At 58.1% G+C, this 15,169-nt stretch overlaps 6 protein-coding genes across 6 annotated transcripts; 2 read left to right on the top strand and 4 right to left on the bottom strand.

Annotated features, from left to right (window-relative positions):
• Nucleotides 1-29: 29 nt before the first annotated feature.
• PET127 (uncharacterized protein) lies at nt 30-3,307 on the bottom strand (the record flags this gene model as incomplete). The annotated part of the gene is made up of 5 exons (XM_060597256.1): nt 30-724; nt 762-2,132; nt 2,166-2,471; nt 2,505-3,210; nt 3,242-3,307. The coding sequence occupies 5 exons, from the start codon at nt 3,305-3,307 to the stop codon at nt 30-32; spliced, it is 3,144 nt and encodes a 1,047-aa protein (XP_060452710.1).
• Nucleotides 3,308-3,495: 188 nt separating this feature from the next.
• Nucleotides 3,496-4,007, top strand: CcaverHIS019_0101630 (uncharacterized protein; the record flags this gene model as incomplete). Its single annotated transcript, XM_060597267.1, has 3 exons — nt 3,496-3,609; nt 3,647-3,662; nt 3,850-4,007. 3 exons carry the CDS (start codon nt 3,496-3,498, stop codon nt 4,005-4,007), a joined length of 288 nt encoding a protein of 95 aa, XP_060452711.1.
• A 387-nt stretch (nt 4,008-4,394) lies between these two features.
• Nucleotides 4,395-6,491, top strand: CcaverHIS019_0101640 (uncharacterized protein; the record flags this gene model as incomplete). The annotated part of the gene is made up of 13 exons (XM_060597278.1): nt 4,395-4,461; nt 4,534-4,784; nt 4,857-4,953; nt 4,990-5,070; nt 5,108-5,209; nt 5,255-5,340; nt 5,376-5,726; nt 5,762-5,790; nt 5,821-5,980; nt 6,018-6,077; nt 6,122-6,218; nt 6,262-6,383; nt 6,420-6,491. 13 exons carry the CDS (start codon nt 4,395-4,397, stop codon nt 6,489-6,491), a joined length of 1,575 nt encoding a protein of 524 aa, XP_060452712.1.
• A 114-nt stretch (nt 6,492-6,605) lies between these two features.
• CcaverHIS019_0101650 (uncharacterized protein) lies at nt 6,606-8,312 on the bottom strand (the record flags this gene model as incomplete). The annotated part of the gene is made up of 4 exons (XM_060597289.1): nt 6,606-7,186; nt 7,219-7,627; nt 7,697-7,875; nt 7,910-8,312. 4 exons carry the CDS (start codon nt 8,310-8,312, stop codon nt 6,606-6,608), a joined length of 1,572 nt encoding a protein of 523 aa, XP_060452713.1.
• Nucleotides 8,313-8,990: 678 nt separating this feature from the next.
• On the bottom strand, nt 8,991-10,162 carry CcaverHIS019_0101660 (uncharacterized protein; the record flags this gene model as incomplete). Its single annotated transcript, XM_060597300.1, has 4 exons — nt 8,991-9,115; nt 9,151-9,842; nt 9,939-10,018; nt 10,058-10,162. 4 exons carry the CDS (start codon nt 10,160-10,162, stop codon nt 8,991-8,993), a joined length of 1,002 nt encoding a protein of 333 aa, XP_060452714.1.
• A 1,692-nt stretch (nt 10,163-11,854) lies between these two features.
• btgC (uncharacterized protein) lies at nt 11,855-14,064 on the bottom strand (the record flags this gene model as incomplete). Its single annotated transcript, XM_060597311.1, has 3 exons — nt 11,855-11,912; nt 12,131-13,628; nt 13,935-14,064. The coding sequence occupies 3 exons, from the start codon at nt 14,062-14,064 to the stop codon at nt 11,855-11,857; spliced, it is 1,686 nt and encodes a 561-aa protein (XP_060452715.1).
• Nucleotides 14,065-15,169: the final 1,105 nt, after the last annotated feature.

Here is a 15,169-nt window from a genome sequence, read left to right on the forward strand (position 1 = left end):
GAAGTACGCCGAGCCCGGTAGCCTCAAGCCTAAGCTAAGTAATGTGGCGGACGATCGCGCTTGAACTTGTCCGGTGAGGTCTCGGCTTCCTCGGACGCGTCGAGGTCCACTGCAACGTCCTCCTCCTGCTCACGGCTGCTCGCCGTCTCGGCGAATTCCTCCATCTCCTTCTCAGTAGCCGAGACGGGTAATGGCGGGTCTGACTTGCGCTCGCGCCACTGTGTGGGCTGAAACTCGTAGCCGGGGATGACGTACGGCTCCAGCTGGACCTCAGGTTCCGGATCCGTTGCCTTCATCTGTTGAATCTGTGCGTTCCACTTGGCTGCACGCTCATCGTATGCCTTCCCCGTCTCATATGATAACGCACGAAGTTTGATTATCCTTGAGTTCGGCTCCACCCACTTGATCGTCGCGTAGTCGAGGTCGTCGTATCCAGCGGCCGCGGGGACGGCGCTGGCGGCGCCGGAAGTGGCAGGGGAGCTGGCAGTTGCATCTGAGCTGGGGCCCTCAAGAGAGGGCGTGCCGTGGCCCAGCGCCTCCGCGGTCTCAGTCTCCACTGGAGAACGCTTCTTGGAATCATACATGTCGGCGGGCGTCTTGCCTTCCGGCACACAAATCGCGTTCATCGCCGCTAGGCGCTGCGCACCATCGGAGCGGAGTGTGCGGGCAGCGTCGTGGCCCTCCGGTGTGTCGGGCGTCATGGCAATGTTGTACCGTACAGTCCCTGCGATCATCAGTTGCTGAAGCACGCGCGTACTCACACTTCTGTTTAGCACGCTCCTCCTTGGAGTCGGAGAAAAACTTGATGCCTTGGCTGGGAGATACGTCCTTGCCGTCAACGTTGTTGACCATCTGGATCCGCATGGCTCGGGTAGGAGCGAGTCCCTCGCCTTTCCAGCCAAAGGGCTGTACGACAACGGTGAGTTCGCTGGCCGTTCGCGTATCCATTCGTGCCTTCTGGAAAGCGCTGAGTGGTGGTTGCGCTTGGAACCACATCACGCTCACCGCTTGGTCAGGGAACATACGAGTCACGAGGTCCATAATGCGCTCAAAGAAGCCAATGCAAAGCTGGAACACCTGGTCGCCAATGTCAGGCCCACCAAACAGGCGCGTGTCGAGCTCAGCGCGCGGCATGTACTCGAATCCGAAGCAACGCGCCGTATTGTGGTACGCGATGAAGATGCCGTCCATGTCGCCGATACGTGCCTGGAAGCAGTACTTGAGCATGCCCGAGCGGGTGAGATCGAACGTCTCACGTTCAAAAGTGGCGGTTTGGCCGAGTGTTTCGCTGATGTCGTACACCTTGTGCGCCTCCCAGTTGGCGCGGTCGTGGCGGATTGGCATTGCCGCACGGGTCTTGATGTCAAACGTCCCGCTACCAGGAAGACGGTTGTCCTGGCAGTCGAGCTGGGAGCGCATCAAGACCTTGCCGCCGCGCGAGTAGGCGTAAGCCTCACGCGCGGTTGGCTTGCCCGGCGGTGTGAAGCCTTCGGGAACGTTCTTGAGCGACTTCCACCACTCGCTAGCGTCGGTGGTGAGAATCTTCTCGAGGATATTGCCATATTCTGACAGAATGTTGTTGCTCGTCTGGAAGCGCTTGTCCGAGTCGATTGCGTAGCGCCCGTTGGGCTGTGGCCACATAACAATGGCAGCCGGCAGTTGAGCACCATGCGTATAGTCGGCGTTTCGCGCCGAATATCCCTGAGAGAGCTTACTGATGTCGACACCCTGCCCGCCATTGAGCGTAAGCCAGATCTGGCTGAACGAGCTTGTCAAGGTCGAGGTCGAACCCGAGTACTTGATGCCGTCCCCTTGGGCCAGGTCAGCCAGCTCAGGATCCTTGCTGGCTGTAATGTAGTCGGGAAGGGTGTCAAAGTTGAACTCCTCGGGCGTTGGAATGTTGGCCAACTCTGGGGGAAAGTTCCATACGCCGGTCCGGGGGTCACGGGCGTAGTGCACTCCTGGGGAGAAAAGCACGCGCTGCAGGTTATTGGCCAGCCTTGCAACATTGTTCTCGCGAGGAGGCGCAATGGGCCTGACAGGGAAGTCGCTGGCACTCAAGTCACCATCGATTTCAGATTCGAATCGTCCATCACGCCTGAAGTACTGGCTCGTCGTGCTAGCCACCACTTCTGTTCTGTTAGAGAGTAAAGGTGTTCACTCACCTTTGTCCTCTTGTATGGACAAGTTTGTGCTGTCGTACTCATCGACAGTATCTTCAATGTCGCGCAACTCAGCCGGGCTGAGGACGTCCTTCAACTGCTCGCGCATGTCCTGGAAATCTTCCATCGCCATAGCGGCAGCCGAGGCAAACACGTTCGCCTTGTTCTTGGCCTCCTCCGTAGCCCCATTTAATGTCGCGAGCCTCGCCGTCCGCTCAGCCTGCCGCTGGGCGGTCAGCGCCCATTTGCGAGCAGCTTCGAACCGGAGCAGTGCAACGCTCTTTGGTCGGGTGGTGGTGGCATTGCTCACTGAGAATTAGCAGCACTTTGACAAACACTTACAGGGAGCCACATGTGGCGACGCTTGACGGTACCTCAAGTCTTCGGGGTATTGTCCTTCCGCGCGACTCGCTCGGGACAGATTCTGTTGCTCCCTGGCACGTCCCAACGTCCCCGTAAGCTTCTCGAACTCAGCCGGCGGCATATCCTTCTCCAGCGAATCCAGGATGACCTCGAGCCGCCCAGCCATAGATGCCAGCGACTTGCGGTAAGTCGCAGCTGTCTCCCGGTCTCGCCTCTCTGAAGACTTCTCCAAGTAATCTATGCTCCGGCTGTGAGCCTTGAAGAACTTGTCGTGCTGCCATGCAATCGTCTTGGCCTGCTTGACTCTCCCTGCGACTGTCCTCGATGGAAGTTCGTGCTTGCTCGGTTCCAGCCCAAAGCCATGGGGCCGATCAGTCTGCCGCTTGTCGCCCGCACTCGGATTAAGCCAAGGCTTGGGCTTAAAACTTCCCTCCTTAGAGGGGGAGCGCTTCGGCTCAACGGAACTGGCATTGGCGCCCAACGAAGACGGCGGGCCCGACAAGGCATTGGGTCCCCGCGCGGCGGAGCCGCGCCGCCTTCCCCCCTTGATCGGTTTCGACTTCTCGCGCCAGGTTTTGGGCGTCTTCGCAGGAAAGTCCGGGAGCTCAGTGGCGACTGGCTTGTCCCCAACTGCCCCGGACGGCGCATCACTAGGAGTATAATACCGCACCAGGCGTGGCGTCAACTGCTGTAAGCGACGTTACAGACAACCTCACTCCTCGTGGCGCGGCATGTAGCACGCCCTTCCACTTGCCCAGGGCACAGAGTCGTGGGCCGAGCATTATGTCGGCTGATGTTGTTGCAGATGGAGGTTGACGTTCAATACACTCCAACTTTTGACGTGATTACCAGGCACGGAATGACCACACGTGGTGATCACGTGACTGCAGTCAACCACACGCAAGCGTGAGTTGAGGGAACAGACGCGTTGTTCGTCATTGCTCTTCCTCTCACAACAACAACTACAACCATGGCGGAGAACAAGAACGACCAAAAGAAGGGGGACACCAAGGCTGCACCCGCACCACCAGAGAAGAAGAACCTCCCTCAGCTCGGCGCGCTCGAGGATGACGACGAGTTTGAGGTGAGCGATGACGTTCGATCGTGTAGCTGACGTGCAGGAGTTCGCCGCCGCGAGTGAGTATTCGGTTCCCCCGATTTTGCGAATGTTGGAGCTGGCGAGTTCCCATGTGTCGGTCGGACTGGCGTCCCGGAGCATGATGGACAGCGTCTTGAGGAGAGAGGGCAGAGAACGCGTGGGGAGAGACGAGGGGCCAAGGAAGGCGCTAGCTCTGCCGTGCATACCAGGCCCCGCTGACAACAGCTGACACCACGACTGTCGCGGACACGTTGACGGCGAACCTGACCGAGCAGCTGTGGGAGGACAACTGGGACGATGACGATGTCGAGGACGACTTCCAGAAGCAGCTGCGCCAGGCGATCGCCGAGCGCGCAGGCGGCGACGCCGAGATGAAGGAATAGAGCGGCGCAAGGATGCGCTGTTCCGCATCAGCTCAGCGGCCCTTGGAGAGAGAAGAGGGCGATGTAGAAGTCACCTAGACCATGTAATCATTGCAGCAGACGCAGCGCGGGCGGGATGAGGAATCGCATGAGACGTCGAGTGCATCCAGCGACAGAGATGCAGAACAGATTCTTAGGCCGTTCCGCGCACACTCTGACGATAAGATGCCTGGGCGAATGGGCGAGGGAGTGTTTGCTATTGAGATGGTGAGGCGGACGTGTCCGGTTGTCAAGTGGAGGCCCCATGTATGTTGCAGCGTAATGACCGTGGGTTCCTGTTGTTGAATTGTCGCTTTCACCCACTCCACGTCAGACCGCTTACAGTGGAGCACGCTTGGCGGTCATATAATGTTCACTCGAATACGGCAAGTATTCTCCTCGCGCGGCGCGTACGAGCTGGTAGCTGAAACGGAGGGTGAGTCCGTCGCAGAACGCAAGACTGCAACCCACCTTCCTTCGACTATATTCCTTCCTCCGCTGATATCAGACCACGCCATACGGCGAGCTCCCACCGCCGCCGAGTCCACTTTTCGCCGCGTCCCCGCCGCTGTCCCGCTCATCGCGCACCTTCTAGCCCTTGTCGAGTTCGCTGAGCGTGCCTCGTACTATGGCGTATCTGGCGTCTTCGCGAACTTTGTGCAACGTCCACTCCCGCCAGGGAGTACCACGGGTGCGCCAGCGAAAGGGAGCGACACGCCGCCCGGCGCGTTGGGAATGGGCCTGCGTGCCAGTGCGACCGTCAGTGCACTCTTTACGGTTATGGCGTTTGCGAGCCCTCTGGTGAGCTGAGATCGGATGGGCTGAGACCAGGTTGGCGGGGCACTCGCCGACGTGCGGTGGGGCAAGTTCCGGACTATCGCTGTGGGCACCGCCGTATCAGGGGTGGCCCACGTACTCTGCGTCTGGGGTGAGCTGCCTTAACATGGAGGGTAGCTGACGGTAGCGGCAATCCCCTCCGTGTTGCTGTCCGGGACCGCCTTCCTTCCCTTCATCATTTCCGTCATCTTACTTGGTGGAGCGACTGGTGCGTCCGCTGGTAGGAGTGAAGGAACTGACACCAGGCCTCATCAAGGCGAACATCGCCCCACTTATGGGGCAGCAGTACGTCCACGAGGACTATGTCGCGACCGTGGACGGGGAACGCGTCGTCGTCGAGAGGGAAGGTAGGTCTTCCCAAGCTCCTTTGCTTACGTACCAGCTGACACCAGCCACCGTGCAGAAGATCATGGCCGCGTACTACCTCTCGATCAACGTCGGCGCGTTCTTCGCCGTCGCATCAACATTCGCAGAGAAGGTAAACAGCTCCAAATTACCAGCGGCTGACGGCAGTACGTCGGGTTCTGGCTGGCGTACCTAATACCGGGCGTCATCTTCTTCCTGATGCCGCCTCTCCTCTACTTCGTGAACCCATATCTGGAGCCAGAGCCAGCACCTTCCTCCGCCGCCCTGCGTGACGCGTACCACATCCTCCGTCGCGCGGTCAAGAGCGAACCACCCAGCGCGGCCGAGTATGAGCTCGCAAGCGATGGCGAGGTCGGACACGGCGTCGAGCCCAAGGGCGGCGATGTGAAGCAGGCGCTGCTGGCGTGCAAGTTGTTTCTCTTCTTCGCGATCTACAACATTGCCGACGGGGGCCTGAACACGATCATGACGAGCATGGCCGGGGCCATGACGACGAATGTGAGCTTACCGACACTCAACGTAGCTGATAGCAGGGTGTCCCGAACGACGTCCTCGAGAAAGCGTGAGTAGACAATGAAATAGCTCATTCAAGCAACCCGTTCGCGATCGTGCTCGCGATCCCACTGCTTAACAAGTTCGTGTACCCGTTCCTCGAGGCCCGCAATATACCCCATGGGCCTGTGCGTCGCATCGTCGCAGGATTCATCCTTGCTGCAGCAGGGATGCTGTGGTGTGCGCTGCTCCAGTTCGCAGTATGTTGTACAGCTGCACCGACCAGCTGATGAGCAGGTCTACAGGACATCTCCTTGCGGATTCGAGGCCACGACGTGCGATGAAGTATCGCCTCTGGTGAGTGTGGCTCGCGTCGGAACGTTATAGTGACTGACGACCAGAGCGCATGGCTCGTCCTTCCCGCGCCCCTGCTTACTGGCGCGAGCGAGGCAATCGCCTGCGTTTCCGCGCTCGAGCTCGCGTTCACGATGTCACCTCGTAAGCGGATCCAGCCATTAAAAGTACACTGACAGCCGTGCAGCTGGCCTCCGTTCGATTGTCACGTCTCTCTTCTTGTTCACGCAGGCCATTTCGGCGATCCTCGTCCTGGCGTTCCTCCCACTCATGCACGACCCTCTATTGGTCTGGACGTTTCTGCTTGCTGTGAGCTAATCTTCTCCCCCGACAAGCTGACACCAGGCTGTCCTCACGCTCGGCTCTGCCGCCGGCGTGTGGCGCATGTTCCAGTTCCTGGATGACGAGCGCTCATGATCCGCGTCAAGATGTACTCTATCAGTCCATTGTATCTATCTACACCCGTACAATACAGCACTATAAGCAAGCCTGCTTGCCAGATCACTGCGAGCCCTACAACTATCATAACAACTAGATCCGCCCACCGTAATGCTCGTGCGCTGCTGGTGCGGGTGCAGCAACGGGGAATGCTGAAGGGATGGCTAGTGGTTGTGTGGCGGGCTGGTAGAAGCTCGCTGAGGACGGCTCGCGCGTGAGCCCACTCGGTGCAGCCTGCGGGAACCCAGGTTGTGGCCTGTACTGCTGCGGCATGGCTGGCACGGCTGGCACGGCTGGAGGTGGCGAGCGTGCGCGACGCATGCGGTCCGCGATGTCCTCCTCAAGGTGGACACGCTCGGTCATCGCGTCGACGTGGTAGATGCTCATGTCGCCTTCGCGGTCGTATCTGATATCGTAGGGGTTGACGTAGGATGCACGGTCGCGGTCGAAAGCGCCCACAGGCACGCCGAGGCCGCCATGCTTGGTCGAGCTGCGGTGGGGGTGGGTCGAGAGGATAGGAGTGGACACCTCAGCCTCGTCGGGGTCGCGTGCGTACCCGACTTCACCGAGAGCGATGCCGCGGCTCGCCATCTGCATGCGTCGGATACGCCAGACGTGCACGCGCACCTTGTGCATGTGGTGCCAGATGTACCAGGCGGCGTAGATGGTCACGACTGCGGTCAGCTCTGCTTGAAAGGGAACGCACGGAAGCCAACGGCCAAGACGGCGTACGAGATAATCTTGGACTTTGTGCTCCTGTCTTTGTTGAGGATGAGCACACCGAGATAGACAGTAACGAGCTGTTTGGGCAGCGTGAGGACAGTCGCAGTGAGGAAGATCCAAAAGGGCATGCCGCACGTCGCGAACACGGCCGTAGTCAAGTGGCCTGGGATGGCGGAGAGACGGGCCATGAAGACGATCCAGAAACCACCTTCGCGCATCACATACGACAGGCAGTGGTATGTGATGTTCTTGTTCTCGTACTTTTCGGCACGCGAGCGCAGGCAGTACTTGAACGCGTAGTAGTTGCCAATCTCGCCAGCCAGGGTGCCGGCGGCGACAATGCCGAAACCGATCCAGAGGCCCCACACGATACCGCAGATGATTGCGACGATCTGGGGTGAGTGATGTTATGAAAGGCGCTTTGGTGCCCAGATCATAGCCGGCGGGCGGGGGCCACTCACCTCGTGTCCGAACAAGGGGGGAAAGGAGATGACGAACATGATGGCAATCGGAATGGTCCATCCGGCTGGGAGGTCGCGCATCCACTCCGCGGCCGGAGTAAGCCATTTGACCAGCTGATCGTGGTACACGGTCATGAGGATGACGAGGACTGTACACACGATCAGGATGATATACCAGTCTGGTGTGAGCTCCGTCTCTGCGAGGGGACGTACACCACCACTCAAGGCGGATCCAGAAACGCCACGCGTACAGGTCGCGCCAGCGGAACAGTCCAGCCTTGAGGAACTCTTTCTCGTCCTCCTCGTCCTCCTTTGTCCATCCGTCCGGCAGCTCGCCGTGCTTAAGGTCATTAGGCTGGCTCGGGGTACGTTGAATCGGCGCGGCGGGCATCTCGTAGTGCGCGTAAGCAGGGTAGGATGGGTCATCGCGCGAGTGGCCGCCGTACGCGCTTTCGGGGCGCAGGGGCACCGTCGAGCCGGCTGGCGAGTGAGAGCTCAACGGCGTGCCGTGCCTGTCATCCAGCAAGGAGGGGTTGGGGGAGGGTACGTTGTAATTGTGTCGGTTGTCGTTATGCGGTTGGGAGTGCGGGGCGTAATCGTACGCGTTGGAGGTCATCTCGCGCTCAGGGGGCTAGTGGTTGTGGTGGCTGTGGCGGTGGCAGAAAGGGTGTAAAGAAGGTTGACGAGTGGCGATGACAAGGAACTGGAGAAGAAGAAGGTGAAATGAGAGTGATGTTGTGTAGAGTGGATAAAGTGGAGAGTGGACAGTGTGATGAGAGCCAAGAGGAGAGGAGTAGCGCGTGCGTTTGGGTGTGGGTGCGGGGAAAATAAAGGGGATTGCTTCTAACGCACAGGTCGCGTCGGAATCAAGGGTACTGCGGGATGAGGTGGAGGTCTCTCTGTCGTGTCGACGCGTTTGGTGGCGTTGAGGCTTTATTCCACAGATAATCGCAGAGATGAGATGGTCAAATGGATAAAGACGACGATGTACAAGACATCTATTAATGTCTAAATGTCTAGAAGAGTGACTGCGCAATTCAATGATCAATATGACAATTGTGATTTCAAGCTGTGCTAAAAGAGATTGAAACCTCGCACGCGCGCGTCATGTCGGCTGCGCCATCATACCATCATACCACAATTCAGGCATCGCCCTCCGCACTGACCTCCGCACTCCATCTCCCTCTCCCTATGGTGGCTTGTTTCAAGATTTCAATCACATTGATTAGGTACAACTCGACATATCCTCTCCTATGCACTCGATCCTCGCTCCTCGCTCCTCTCCCTTCTCCGACTAGTAGGGCACAAGGCCGGCCAGCTGCTGCGCACGGTGGGAGAGCACAGGCTTTGTGCGGGGCTCTATGCGCTCTCCCTCGGTGAGTTCCCATCCCTTGAACCGAGCAGCGGTGATGCGGAATTCTGTTCTTGTCAGCACCATCTTTATAAAATCTCACCAAGAGGGTCATGGCTCGTTCCCCACGACTTGGCAAAGCATTCCCGCTTCTCCTGTAGCTTCTGGTCCCGAATATTCTTGATGGGCTTATAGCACACATACGTAGCGATACGGGGCTCGGTTCCCCGTGCTGCGTCACCGTAATGAACAGTCCGCGAGTCCCAGAGAATAAGGTCGCCAGGACCAGCCTCGACCTTTGTCCACGTGCATCCGCGCTCGTAGAACCAGTCGAGGTGAGATTCGTCGTGCTGCCACCAGTCGGCGGTCGGCCATCCCTCCTCGGGCATGAGGTTCTCATGCGTGCGGAAGTACTCCTCGAACAGCGCGGTGCTTCCTTCAAGAACCATGAGGCCGCCGTCGAGAGGTCCGTTGGGGTACAGGTTGACAATTCCCTGGACGCAGTGCTTGAAGCAGCGGGTCGGCGACTGGTCGCTGTGCGGCCATGGCTTGCCCGCCTCAGCGCTGAGTTCGGAACCGTAGGGAAGCGAGATGTTCACACTGTCGTAGGAAACGATCAGCTCGTCAGTGTCCCAGATCTTGGCAAAGGCGTCGATGACTCCAGGCTCGGAGCGGATGTCCCACGCAAACTGCTCGTGCGCAACCCCGTAGCGGTGGTACAGACCGCCCTTGTCAAACTTGGGCACGTTGGGGATATGCCAAGTCGAGCGGTCATCGCCCTTGAAGCCCTTGCCACTGGTATTAGCATCTTGTTGAAAAGCAAGTAACCTCCGGCTCCGGCTCCGGCACCGGCCGGCCCGTCACAAGCCAACCCCCCGCAAAGTTACTCACAAGCTCTCAAGCCACTTGTACATCTCGTCGACATAGTACTCGGCCTTCTCCTTGCTGATAACGCCCGGAACGACAGTGTACTGGTGTAAGACCAACTTTTACTCAACCTCCAAACTTACACCCTTGGTAGTAAGGTCGGGGAACGGGTCTTGGGCGCGCAACTTGAGCGTCTTCGGGGTCGGCGCCTGGGTCTGCGTCTTGGTCTCGATCGAAACAGGTGCCATGGTAGTGTACGTGTAGATTCAGTGAGGATATGAGCCGCTATCATGTCGCTTCGTATCATATATGACTACAGTGGTGTATTGCTACCAGCCTTGGCCGATACACACCGGCCCATTGAGTGCGGAGTACACTGCGGCGCTGGGTTTTTTCAATAAGTCAGTAAGGCACCGCTGGCGTACATCGACTGGCATTGCGTTTAGCAGCCGGCTCCCGTAGCAATCGGCATCCACCGAGGTGCTGAAGCCGTTCCGGTTTTGGCACCAAAGTCACTCCGGGCGTGCCGTGGGCAATGCACCGACGACTGCCGTTGGCTGTACGAAACGCAAAACCCCGTCCACGCCGGCGTTGCGCCGGTGTTGCGGTACATTATCGGCCCGTTAGCATCGTCACATCTACAAGGCGGCAGAACGTCCTGCGTCTGGGTTTTGGTCCGGGTCTGGGTCCGGTCTGTCTGTGTCTGTGTCTGGGTCTGGATACATTACACGGGCCGCAGCTGGAACGTGGACAGATGGCAGATAAGTGGCGAAAGTGGCCGAGGAATGACCATTGCTCAGCCTGCAAAACACGTTGGACTACATGTGACCAGCGATGGTGCCTACTGCTGGGTCTCTGCATGGCGGTATATGTCCCGAAAGCCGAGGAATGGCCTTGAGCCGCAACACCGTTCTGCTATAAGTACAATGCCTCAGCCTGCGAATCGCCATCGACTCTTAAACGCATGGCTACGTGGCTACGTGGCGTCACCAGGAATGACGTGCCGGCATCCCGTTCTCCTATAAGCATCCTCATTCTCGATCGGTGATGCTGATACGCCACGAGCACATGGGCGTGGTCTGACGAGATCTATACGAGTCTGCTCAGGCAACACAGTCTCGAGATCTGCAAGGTCTTGACCAACACCTGGAACCCGTGGGCATTACAGAACGGACCGGGCGGTTAATGCCCCAGCCTGTAAAACACTTGCAGGCTGGGTCACATACGTGGAGTGTTGGAGGGAACGACTTGGTGGTGTGTGCAGGTGACGCAGTCCAGGAATGACCTCGCAAGAGAATCTGGCTGAATGGTACCCTCTTAAGGTCTGGTGATCCCTTCCCACACGAGCAGTGCTAGTACCCAGCACCAGCATCAGCCCTACGAAACAAGATCCTACGATCGGGCAATACCGAATGCGTGTCTGTGCCCCAAATTCGCGTAGCCGCGGCTCGCGATCGTATTCCCTGTTTTCACCCGCGAACAATGAGGTGGGCTGTACCGTCGCTGTGGAAGCCTGAAAGTGAGGTACGTCGCGTCAATGCTGTGATGGTGTGGTGTGAGTGCCCTGGGATAGCAGGTTTCACAACTACACCGCTTACAGCCAACTGGATAGCAACAGCTCGGCGGCCGCAAGCCCCACAGACAGGCTCATCCAACCACTGGCGTTATCTACTCTGCCAAGGGAGCTCAAGACTTGGCCGTGAGCTCAAGACTTGGCCATGACCTCCCCGTGTCTCCACTGCCAAGGCTTGGCAGGCTGCTTTCAATGTCCTACGCTCACGCACCCATCGCTACGATACCTCGCAACATGGTAATACTGTCCATTGGAAATTTACGGCGGTCAGGCCGGCCTTGCAGAAGGCTGCGACTGTCCTTCACTCTCTCGTGTACGATGCTGGGTGAGGGTGATAGGAAGAGGATGAAAACTACTGTAACATATACTACTGGCAGGAGGGGATGGTGACGTTCTTCATGTTGCGGTCCTTGTCGAAAATGCCCCTGGGGTTAGCGCGTTTTTGTTCGAGGGTGGAGTGCATGTGCCAAGGCTCGGCGCTATGGAGGCTGGGCGAGGCACAGGCCGATTAGTGGCGCCAGGCATAGCCATGATAAGGGTACACCGCCCGAGGTTGCTTGGCTCGGCGCACATCGTCTGACAAATGCCCACGCCGGCGCCAATACGCCTCCACGCCGGGTTGGTTGCAGATTGCAGGACTCACCAGTAGGGCTCGACACCGCCGTAGAGCGGCTCCTTCCACTCCTGGTCGAAGGGCTCGAAATAGAAGTAGTGAGTCTGGTTGGCGTTGGCCTGGCACACGAACGTGTCAAGGAACTGCTGGAGCTGGGCCACAGTCGCGTCGCTGGGAGGGTTGCCCGAGGTCTGGCCAGTGTCGTCACCCTTGGGCGTAGTGAACTTGGTCGGCCAGCCCGTTTCAGCAATGTACATGGCCGGCTGATTGGCGGCCTGCTGAGAGTAAATGACGTCGTTGTTCATAAAGTAATCCCATGTCCAGGTGGCGGCCTGGTCGATGGGCACCTTCCCGAACCAGGGGTGGACGTTGGCCATGTAGAAGTCGAGGCCTTGCGCGAGCGCAACCGAGAAGAGAGAGCCGGCGTCACCGGTGCCGATGGGGAGCGTCTTGCTGAGACCAAGCGCCTGGACCTTGGTCTTGACCTCGGTGACGTAGCTGAGGAGCTGTTTGACGTCGCTGAGATACTTTGCACCGCTCGGCGCCTCGTTTGCCTGGTTAAGAAGCCACTCGTTGCCGACGGCGAGGCCCTCGACATTGTCGACGCCGTACGTCTGGAACGCGTCAAGAACTGCGTTCGTCTGCTCAGTGTACGCCTGCGTGTTGCTGTCGATGTAGATAGCGGGGTAGATCACCATGTCGACCTTGGTCTGCTTGATGGCCTCGAGCACGAGTGCCGTCATGTTGCAGTTGGAACCGTACAGTCGCAAGCGCGTCGTCATCTGGGACACGATCTGCATGTCTCTGATGACAGCATCAAGCGTTGCACCGCACGCGGGAGGGATCGCGCCGTCCGGCTGGTACGCCATGCCCCAGAAGACCTGGTGGAGACGGGGGTCCTTGTCAAAGTTGGAGGGGTCGTTGGGGTCCTTAATCGTGGTACCGTCGCTGCTGCCAGACTTGGAGCCAGATCCCGAGCTGCCGCTCTTCTTCCCGGTCTGCGTAAGGACAACGGCGACAACGACAGCGACGATCGCAGCAATGACAATGAGCGCGCCGATGATCCACCACCACTTCTTCCGGCTCTTGGGCTTCTCGTCGTATGCGTAGTTCTGCTCCTTGGCAGCACCGCTTGCCCCACCGGCCCCACCAACGCGCTCCATCTCCCAGAGCTGGTCCGCCGTCATGCCGTCGGTCGATTGCGGCGTGTGGCCGCCGCCGTTGCTGTAACCACTACCAGTGGCGTTGTTTGGTAGGTAGCCTCCGTATCCGCCACCGCCACCGTTCCCGTACGATTGATCTGGGACGTATGGCTGCTGCGCACCGCGGGAGGCGCTGTAGCCCGCCGCGCCAGCTCCTGCGGCCATGCCTGGATCGGGCATGCGATTGTACTGGTTGTGATAAGGTCGTCCGAATGAGCCTGGGTTCATAGAGTCTTGGGCTGGAGGGGGGGTTGACTGGGGCGAACCTTCCGTGAAAGAGTCCGAGTAGAGTGAAGCGCGGTGGGCAGGAGGAACCTCGTCGAGATCTAAAAGGAGTGTGAGCGAGTGTGGCGAAAGTGATATGTGTAAAGGAAACGAGAGTGTGTGTGTGTATGTGTAAGCACGAGCAGTAGACGCAGGTGTGTAGCAGGAGATGTGGAAGGTGTCAGAAGGGGGATGGAGTGTGCTCAGGCCATGCGGGCGCCTTTGGTGGCTTGGGGTGAGGTCCTTCAGGTGGTCGCGAGGGGCGCGAGGCTTCAATCGACGCGGCCTTGTACGCCCTCGTACCAGCAGGCGCACCAATCCACTTTAGTGATCCAAAAACGTCCCGTAGAGTAACGAAATAGACTCACCGTTCCCAGACCGGCTGTCCACCGATGGTGTGTTTACAGAAGAGGTGCCGACCATCGAGGGTGGCCGCATGTCCTCAAAGCCTGGCACTGGAGCGTAGCGCTGGGTTGGCTGCGATTGATTCCACGACATTTGACTTTGCTTGGATGATGTGGGTGTTGAAGGTGTGAAGGGGTAAGGGGCCAATGTGATGCCAGGAGGTGAAGGGCGGGAGCCAATCTAGGGAGTTGACGAGACTTGAAGGATCCGAGGTGAAAGTGTCTTGTTACAGCTGGGGTCTGAGCGAGAGGATTGCTTTGAGCGCTTGGGCCTCTCTAATATCCGACAATCGATTAGAGGGGATAGTGAAGAGAGAAGAGATGAGGAGAGGAGAGAAGAGAAGAGAAGAGAAGGAGAAGAGGCAAAGACGCGAAGGTGGTGTTGAATGATCAACGTTGAACAAGGAAGGTCATCTGAGGGTTAGGGGAGGGGGGGGAGGGCGGGGCTGGTTTTGGCGGCTCAAACGCCCTTGTATTAGGGTGAAGGATGGCAAACCAAGGGTGTCATCTTTCCCATCAGATGGATCCCATTAGCATCTTCATAACCGGAGCCCTTTACGCCCGATTTAGCATTCTTTGATGATATTATTCCTGTGTATAATACCAGTACTTGATCTAAGATCTTTGCGCTTTCGCAGCTTGTTCCACATGCTGTGCATCACCGTGTCACCACCATACAGCGCCGGACAGCGCCTCTACGTCTCGTCTCCTCTTAAGAAGAAGACATCTTGTTTTGGGCGGTGCGGTAAGCGAATTTTCTTCCACACATATTCAGGTTGCATGCATTGCCTGGGTGCCTGAATGGCACTCGACAAAGATTGACTTTCTTGAGGGTTAGGGGAGGTTTGCACAGCCTCACTAGTCACGCAACAAGGAACTGAAAATAGACTAATTGTATTGGACTATCATTTACTATCAGTATCAGACGCGTTATAATAATGTTGAATTAGACCGGGAGCAACCCCCGAACAGATAGGCACCTTGGGAACTTATTCGCTGGATACTCGCGTGTTCCTCGGCGCCCTCTCGAGTTCGCTGACCATGCCAAGCCCTCAACGGTGAGACGATACATCTCTGCCCTCTGCCTGCAATCTGCCACCTCTTGCCCTTCTTACGCCACGTACGCCACATACCATGCAGTGTTATAAAAACAGCCTAGGCAGCACTCATCCGTGTCCGTGAGTCCCTGTCCTGGCTCA

This window comes from Cutaneotrichosporon cavernicola (genome assembly GCF_030864355.1).
Source record: "Cutaneotrichosporon cavernicola HIS019 DNA, chromosome: 1".
NCBI classification, from domain to species: domain Eukaryota; kingdom Fungi; phylum Basidiomycota; class Tremellomycetes; order Trichosporonales; family Trichosporonaceae; genus Cutaneotrichosporon; species Cutaneotrichosporon cavernicola.